This window comes from Saprolegnia parasitica (genome assembly GCF_000151545.1).
Source record: "Saprolegnia parasitica CBS 223.65 unplaced genomic scaffold supercont2.212, whole genome shotgun sequence".
In the NCBI taxonomy this organism is placed as follows: Eukaryota; Oomycota; class Saprolegniomycetes; order Saprolegniales; family Saprolegniaceae; genus Saprolegnia; species Saprolegnia parasitica.
The window spans coordinates 15687-23421 of record NW_012156606.1 but is presented as its reverse complement, the minus strand read 5'-3'; the positions used below and the strand labels follow the sequence as shown (position 1 = coordinate 23421).

At 58.6% G+C, this 7735-nt stretch overlaps 7 protein-coding genes across 7 annotated transcripts in view; 4 read left to right on the top strand and 3 right to left on the bottom strand.

Annotated features, from left to right (window-relative positions):
- Positions 1 to 17: 17 nt before the first annotated feature.
- SPRG_22361 (hypothetical protein) lies at positions 18 to 1202 on the top strand (the record flags this gene model as incomplete). Its single annotated transcript, XM_012355174.1, has 1 exon — positions 18 to 1202. Exon 1 carries the CDS (start codon positions 186 to 188, stop codon positions 1200 to 1202), a length of 1017 nt encoding a protein of 338 aa, XP_012210564.1. The 5' UTR covers positions 18 to 185.
- A 493-nt stretch (positions 1203 to 1695) lies between these two features.
- Positions 1696 to 2150, top strand: SPRG_15906 (hypothetical protein; the record flags this gene model as incomplete). Its single annotated transcript, XM_012355173.1, has 3 exons — positions 1696 to 1932; positions 1987 to 2032; positions 2080 to 2150. The coding sequence occupies 3 exons, from the start codon at positions 1696 to 1698 to the stop codon at positions 2148 to 2150; spliced, it is 354 nt and encodes a 117-aa protein (XP_012210563.1).
- Positions 2151 to 2575: 425 nt separating this feature from the next.
- Positions 2576 to 3865, top strand: SPRG_15905 (hypothetical protein; the record flags this gene model as incomplete). Its single annotated transcript, XM_012355172.1, has 4 exons — positions 2576 to 2917; positions 2966 to 3286; positions 3332 to 3509; positions 3566 to 3865. 4 exons carry the CDS (start codon positions 2576 to 2578, stop codon positions 3679 to 3681), a joined length of 957 nt encoding a protein of 318 aa, XP_012210562.1. The 3' UTR covers positions 3682 to 3865.
- Positions 3866 to 3932: 67 nt separating this feature from the next.
- Positions 3933 to 4433, bottom strand: SPRG_15904 (hypothetical protein; the record flags this gene model as incomplete). Its single annotated transcript, XM_012355171.1, has 1 exon — positions 3933 to 4433. One exon carries the CDS (start codon positions 4431 to 4433, stop codon positions 3933 to 3935), a length of 501 nt encoding a protein of 166 aa, XP_012210561.1.
- A 650-nt stretch (positions 4434 to 5083) lies between these two features.
- On the top strand, positions 5084 to 5659 carry SPRG_15903 (hypothetical protein; the record flags this gene model as incomplete). Its single annotated transcript, XM_012355170.1, has 1 exon — positions 5084 to 5659. The coding sequence occupies one exon, from the start codon at positions 5084 to 5086 to the stop codon at positions 5573 to 5575; it is 492 nt and encodes a 163-aa protein (XP_012210560.1). The 3' UTR covers positions 5576 to 5659.
- On the bottom strand, positions 5638 to 6804 carry SPRG_15902 (hypothetical protein; the record flags this gene model as incomplete). The annotated part of the gene is made up of 1 exon (XM_012355169.1): positions 5638 to 6804. One exon carries the CDS (start codon positions 6802 to 6804, stop codon positions 5638 to 5640), a length of 1167 nt encoding a protein of 388 aa, XP_012210559.1.
- A 425-nt stretch (positions 6805 to 7229) lies between these two features.
- SPRG_21642 (hypothetical protein) overlaps positions 7230 to 7735 on the bottom strand; it is a gene marked incomplete at both ends in the record, with an annotated part of 2024 nt that continues 1518 nt past the window's right edge. Inside the window, 2 exons of the mRNA XM_012355168.1 lie at positions 7230 to 7310; positions 7371 to 7674. Of these exons, the coding sequence (XP_012210558.1) occupies positions 7230 to 7310; positions 7371 to 7674 (385 nt within the window). The remainder of the gene's footprint in view (positions 7311 to 7370; positions 7675 to 7735) is intronic.

The following is a 7735-nucleotide window of genomic DNA, read 5'->3' as shown; positions in this document are numbered from 1 at the left end:
TACCCAGCGCTATAGCCTTGCGTACGCTCTTGGAAGTTCTGCCAACGGAATTTCTCGGTGATACGTGGGCCGGTGTCCTCCGTCTTCTCCAGCATCCGCGCCAGGACCCGACGACGCTCTGGCCGGTGGCACAATACAATGCGATCCAGGCCGCCTTTGGTCCTAACAGCAAGCGCAACGTGTGGATGCGCCCAGAGTTGCAGCCTCTCTGGGATGTTGGCGTCGACGTGGATTTTCACTGCTACATGATCGACCAAATACTCGAGCCCCTCCGCCAAGCGTTCCCACAAGTGGCCGACATTCGCAGCATCTTGGGTTTGCAGCGGCTTGCGACGGTCAACCTTGGAAGAGGCGTCTGGACCAGCTGCGTGCTTAGTCTCTTGCCGACGGCCTCCCACGACGACGTCGCGCGCAGGGCGTCTGCATTGGTGGCCATGCCGTCGTTGCGCCGCATCACGATCGACCTCGCCCAGCTCACGGAATACGAATGGTTCGATGACGCGCCCTCATTCGAGTACGATGACGCACCCTTCCCGGCTGCGGTCGGGCGTCAACTCTGGTCAGCGCTCGCTGCGTCGCACGTTCTCGACGTCACTCTCCTCGGTGGCAACCTCTTGGCGACACCCGACGGCGTTCGTTCGGCCATCCAATTCCTCGCGCATCGGCCTCTGCGGCGCCTTTGCCTCGACGACGTCCAGCACAAGGCAGACCACGTCGCTGCTCTGGTCACCGCGGTGCGCGACTGCACCACGCTCTCGGCCATTGAGCTCAGCTACGACCTTATGTTTCTACCCGCGTTCTTGTCTGCGCCACTGCCACGGCACTTGCGACGCTTGCGCTTGTTTGTGAGCAGCATGCCGGTTCGTTCCGAGTCGGATTGGTGCGACATCTCGGCGATCTCTATCGAGCTCGTAGCTTCGGGTATTGCGGACTCTGCTTTGACGCATTTGTCGCTGGCTGTCGACCGTCTCGACGACCGAGGCGTTGCGACGCTTCTGTTGACCGCGCTCGAGAAAATGCCGTGCCTCACACACCTGGAGCTGTTCCACGTTCGACACGGTCCACTGCTGAATGCAGTGCTCGCCACGCATGCGACTCGGATTGCAGCGCTCGCGTCCATGCAATTGCACGGGCTCGAAGCGTTGGAGAGTCAGGAGTCCGACGTCGAGCCGATGGATATGTTTGGTGCGGCCGATTACTAGCGTGATAAGTTGAAAGACAATAGTTTGCGGGGTCAAATCCTTGCGTACAACAACCCTCTGTGGTCGTGCATGGCTCGAGTTGATACACAAGGAGTCTATAAACAAGCTGATGACGGGTTATAGTCATGTGGTCCTGTGCATCGCACTCTAGCGTCCGCGATACATGGAGCTCGGACCCCTGGTAAACGCGTGCGACTTGCAGTATATGATGACTCGAGGTACGCTTCGTCATGCAAGCTAGAATTGCTAGTAGGGCCCTCTTCCCATTGTCATCAATGGATACCACGCAACATGCGGTCGTGCGCTTGCCTCTGGCTGTGCCACATCGGCCCTCTCTACGTCGCATCTCGTTGACATCACGATCCTCGGCGGCAACCTCTTGACGACAACCAAAGGCGTCCGGTCGGCCATCCAATGGCTTTCGTCGCGGCCTCTGCGACGCCTCTGCTTGTCCGACGACCGAGTCCACGACGTTCCTGCCTTCGTGACTGCGATGCGCAACTGCTCCACGCTCTCGACCATCGAGCTCAGCTACGACCTTTCGCTTCTGCCGGCGTTCTTGCCGATGCCGCTGCCACGTCATTTGCACCGCTTGCGCTTGTTTGTGAGCGACGAGCCGTACCATCCAAAGTCGGGGTGGTTCAAGATCACGGCGCTTCCAGTACGATCAGTCGCTCACTTTGTCGCCACGGCCATCGACGGCTCGGCGTTGACGCACTTGTCGCTGGATGTCCACTGCCTGGACAAATAAAGCATTGCCACGATTGTATCAACCACGCTTCAGAAGCTGCGGCGCCTCACCCACTTGGAGCTGCTCAACGTGCAGTCGGGTCCTTACCTCGACGCGGTGCTTTGGACAAAAGCGGCACGCGTCAAGCGCTCGGGTCGTTGCGGTTGCAAGAGCAGCCTGTCGATACGTGTGACATGTTTGGCGAGTCGGACTACTAGCGTTGCCCAGTTGCAACTAGAATCGTGCTGCTTGCTAATACCAATGGATTGATGATCCTTTGCTACGCACCTTTGGTTCAAAAGAGGTGGACACGCGAGCGTCGTGCCTAGACTCCCTCAAGAAGAATGAGCACACATAGACGCAGAGGTAGGGTCGTTGGAACGTCGCTAGCCACCTCACGAGGTTGCGAGGTTGCTGCGAGATGGTACTGCTCTTGTCGCATTCGGCTCTACTCCATGGAGCGGCACGTGCAACTTAACTTGCTATTCTATAGGAAGCAGAGGATTCACCTGTCGTTGCTTCAAAGGACAATCTGTCCGTGCGAACCGCCGTTTCTTGTGCTTCTGTTCCGTAAAAGGTCAAGGGACGCCCGAGTGACGGTCTTTTACCCGAGTGTATGTCGATATAAAAACAGACAGGCGGGATGGAGTCGATGGACGAGGCGAAGAAGGAGCGCCGGCGGCTCGTGCTGCGCCTCCGCAACCGCGTCAAGCAGAAGAAGCGTCGGGATCGGTACCTCAACGAGCGCGAGCGGCTTTTAGCGCAAGTGACCGAGATGCGATCGGTGCTCACGGAGCTCGGGCACAAGCAGGTCGTGCCCACGAGCTTGCTACCATGGAAGGACGTGGCGGGCAGCCTCGCGCAGGCCAGCGTCGAGGCGCGCCTCTCGCTCCAAGTGCTGCGCGACCGGTGCGAGGCCATGTACCGCCTCGGCCGCGTCATGTCGGCGTGGGTCGGATCTATGTCCCGTCGCAACAACGTGCCGGTACCTTGCTCATGCGAGGTGTATGGATATCGCAAACCTCCACTGTAGGACGTTGGCCGACCGTTCACATCGACGCCAATCGTGCTTCTCGCAGACGCAGCATCGCGCAAGCTCGGCCTCGACTGGTTCACGCAGCACATGTATTACAACACGGACCGCATGCAGCAACTCTGCGCCTTTCCAAGCTCGGGCACCGTCCGTGACATCTCAGTCGTCGACCATGAAAATGGCGTCTCGGACATCCTCGGGCGTATCCAGATCGACTGCGACCTGCCGCTCGAGGCGACATACGCGGCCCTCCACGATAAGATCTGGGACGAGCTCCGTGGCGACACGCAAGCCGCCATGTCCGAGTTCCTCGACGCCGATGTACGACGACGACCTCTTGTGGCAAATACGAGTCGCTTGTCGTAGATCATCAAAAGCATCGATGCCAAGATGGTGTATCGGCGCACGGCGCTCACGGCAGACGAGAGCAACTACTACGTGTGCCGCGAGTTTGTGACGCCGGACCGGATTGTGTTTTGTTTGGGAATTTCAGCCAAGACGCGCTGCAGCCCGAGAACGTCCGGTGGCGTCCGCGTATGTTTTGGTACCTACTCGACGATCTGGTGCGCAAGCGGGATCGAACATGCGACTTGTATCTAGGTACTGCCTCGAGCGCTTGGGCGCGGGCCACACGCGCATCAAGCAGATTCTGTACAACGGCCCCAAGGTTGTCCACAACCAGATCGTTCCGTGGACGAGCGACGCCGACTGGATGAGCGAAAGCTTCTCGGACGACCCGCAGTTCCAACAGTACGAGCGCTGGGTCAACAAGGACTGGCAGCCGATGCTTGAGAGCGATTTTGCCGTGCTCTCGAGCCCTCGGCGCCGTGATCCATGTAGTGCTCCATGACAATGCGATGTCTATCTGTGATGAATGGAGACCTCAATACTGTGTTAGAGTCAAACTTTGGGTGTACATTGTAGTGACATCGACGGTGTTGGATTAGATCAAACAAGAGTGGACAGGCTACACGACGGGGAACGCGACAAGGGTCGCATTGTCGCGGCAGTCGCATGCACTGACGCCGACTTGCGTGGAAGCCTGCGCCAAAAGGCAGGGTGCGCAGCAGAGAGCGGCGCCAGCATCACTCCACTCGGCGCTTGGTAAACGCAAAAGCTCGCGGAGATACACGCGGAGGTTGAAGAGCACGACGGTCGGTACAAGACCCAACAACGCCAATAAAAGGACCGAGCCCGGGGACGCATCGTGCCAGACCACGTTGGCAAGTGCACCCAGCAAGCAAACCACATAGAAGACACCGAGCATAAGTACACTCCCAAACGGCGCAAGACCCAGCAGCGAGAGCACCTTGGCCAATGACACGACTGGACAGCACGTTGCCATGGCCAGCGCTTGCACGTCGCTGCATATAAGCAGCGGCACCTTCCAGTCCATCGGCACACCGACAAATGTAGTCTCGTCGTCTTCCGAGATGACCACGAGCGTTTTTTGGCGTGGGCCGAGCATCGTGAAATGAAAAATGACCGTTCCTTCCAATCCCAACCCCACTCACTGCCTCTGAATGTTCCTGGATCGACGCCGAACCGCGACGCAAAACAGGCAAAAGAGGGGTGTAAACCTTGAGCGAGAAAGAGCGGGGAGAACGACGCGGCGACAACGCTATACTCGTAGTTGGAACCAAGATGACGCACTTCACTACAACAATGTCATTCGCACATGCTACGTCGTCGCGCGTCATCCTTTCGTGACCAGCAGTTGTACCCAGGGGTGTAATCACACGAACGTTTTATTGTCAAGGTCATGCGATGGGTTCTAGAACCATCGTCTTTCCAACGAGTTGCGAGGTCGAGAAGGACTTTTCTGCATTCGAGTGACAAGATTGGAAGCGTTCTTACACAAAAAAACTGTGAGAAAGTTCAAGCTATGGACGTTTTCGCGTGTCGATTTCTAGCGCCGCGCAAGGGAGCCCAACTGCATTTTGCCACGTCATGGACGACAAGAGAGCGCAGAGTTGTCGGTCATACCGCACCTCGAGTTGGCCATCTGTCTCTTGCCGCATGGTGCTTGGATTATTACCCTCGCAGTGGAATGTAGGTCGTTCACGCCAACCAGCGGACTCGATAGTATCATTTCCCGAAACGCCACCGACGAGCGCAATGGCCCCGAAAGTCCAGTGGACCTGCCAACGCTTCTCCGAACTCTCGGTTGACCGGCTCTACGACGTCCTCCACGCGCGCTGCTCGGTCTTTGTCGCAGAGCAAAAGTGCGTCTGGCTCGAGGTCGACAACCTCGACAAGGCGGCCACGATGCGCCACTTGGTTGGCACGACGCCCGCCAACCAAGTCGCTGCCTACGCGCGGCTGCTTGGCCCATATACGAAAGGCCCCACACAAGACTATGCGATGATCAGCCGCGTGCTCACCACCGCAGCCTTTCGCGGCCATGGCCTCGGCAAGACCGTCATGCAGGAAGCGATCGCGGCGTGCGAGGTCGAGTGGCCGGACAAAAGCATTCTCATCAACGCACAGGCCTACCTTGAGCCATTTTACAAGTCGCTCGGGTTTCTCCAGACGTCCGAGCTCTACGAAGAGGATGGCATCATGCACATGGACATGATCCGAACGCCGTCGTCGTCGTCGACGCAGTGATGCTAGCCGCCGCGATCTTCCAAGCATTCCGTTGTACAAAAACAAAATTCTACTTTCGCACACTAGTAGTAATCTTCAATCGGCTCTTGCAATCGCATCGACTCGAGTGCTGCAATCCGTGCCGCGCCCGCGTCAAGCACTGCGTCCAGATGCGGCGCACATCGGACGTTGAGCAGCTCCAAGTGGTCGAGACACGGCATGTGCTTGAACGCAGTGGACACGATCGCAGCGGCGCTTTGGTCGTCCAGACTGTCGAGATCGATCGACAAGTGCGTCAACGCCGAGCCCGCGATGGCCGTGGTCACGAGAGCCACCGGAAGCGACGTGATCTTGTGCCAGCCCGTCTCTGCGTGGTACGGCTCGTCGCTCACAAACAAGCGCAAGCGGCGCAAATGACGTGGCAGCGGCACCGACAAGAATGCCGGTAGAAGCACGAGGTCGTAGCTGAGCTCGATCGTAGAGAGCGTGGTGCAGTCGCGCATCGCGGTGACGAAGGCGGTGACGGTATGGGCGTCAACTTTGGCTTCGGCCAAACAGAGGCGTCGCAAGGGCCGAGACGAAAGCCATTGAATGGCTGAACGGACGCCTTTGGTCGTCGCCAAGAGGTTGCTGCCGAGGATCGTCACGTCGCGAATGTGCGACGGAGAGAGGGTCGACCAGACGTGTGGCTCGAGCGCAGCAGGAAACACGTCGGCGCGATGCTCATATTGGGGTGGTATAAACTCGAGTGTGTACGCTATCTGAGAGAGGTCGATGATGACGTGGCGCAGCGATGGCATCGCCGCCACTGCAGATGTGTAGCGCTTGACGTCGTCCACGGTGCTGGACGGCAGCAGACGGATCACGCAGCTCGTCCAGACACCTCGAGCAACGTTGATGGTAGCCGAACACTGGAAGCCAAAGGCTTGCATGTCGGCAAGATGTCGTGGCACGAGGCGGCGACAGTCGACGCAGTGGTCGCAGGGGAACTTGAACACCACGTCGACGCCCATCGCCCAGAGCGGCTCGAGCTCCGGAAGTGTCCACACGTTGACCTTGCCTCTGGGAGCAACGACGGCCTTGATGGCTGTGAACTGTGCAATCGGCCAGATCGCATTCGGGTCGAGCTTTGGATGCTGCAGAAGACGGAGGATGCTGGCCCATGCGTCGCCGAGCAAGTTGGGCGGCAGCGCTTCCAGGAGCCTGCGCAAAGCCTTGGCGCTGGGGACGTAGCCAGCGATGGCGGCCATGAGTTCTCTGCTGCCATCCAGTGTGGCTGCCATGCGTCCTGTCGGCGGCGTGCTGGTTGTAAAATGCATGTGGGCGAGAGCTGCTGACTGCGCTGGATTGTCGTATCCGCAATCATCCGGATAGCGTGACGTGGCAGCGGCGTTTGCAAGCCACAGGCCTTTTGGTGCTGCCAATCGTACGGTCAGAACTGCTGTGTTGACACAAGTTGATGTCTCTCAGATGAGCGATCTCGGCGGCTACGACAAGATGTCAGAATCCCATTACGGACGTCATCGTGCCCGTGCTCGACCCCATTCTTGGCATACTCTTGCACCCAAGTAAGAGCCACCAACACACAACCAGGGCTCACCACCGCACAACGCCTGTATGTATGGGATCAACTACAACAGACCTTCAAAACTGGGCTGCGATTCCACACGAAAGCTTAGAGTTCGTCGCGTGCGACGTAGACGGGAATCGGGCCCAGCACCGGCGCCGCCTTCTGCACCTTGGTCGACTGCCGCACCTAAGTATCATCATGATGGCATGAGATGTTGTCCATCGTGCGAGCGTTGTCGGAACGTACAAGTGTGTAGTCGAGGGTAGGGAACTTGTGCGCGTTGGCCGCGTATGACTGCGGCGCCCACGTCACGTCGAGGTCGTCGGCGCTCACTTCCCAGCCGAGGGCCGCACCCGCGCGCTGCTTGGCGTACGGGTAAAAGTAAAAGCCGCAGACGTCCGGGTTGTTGGCATACGCCTCCGCTTCAACCGGCGCAAATGCGTGCGCGATGTCCGTCGGCAGCATCGCCGGCAAGCACACGTCGCTCGAGTTGCTGTCGCCAAGGTACTCGAAGAAGCAGAACGTCTGGAAGCCGTCGCCGACCGCCGTGCTGTTGCGCACAAAGTAGGTCGCGTTCGCCTTGCAGGAAGCGCGTTTTTGCAGCTCAAACG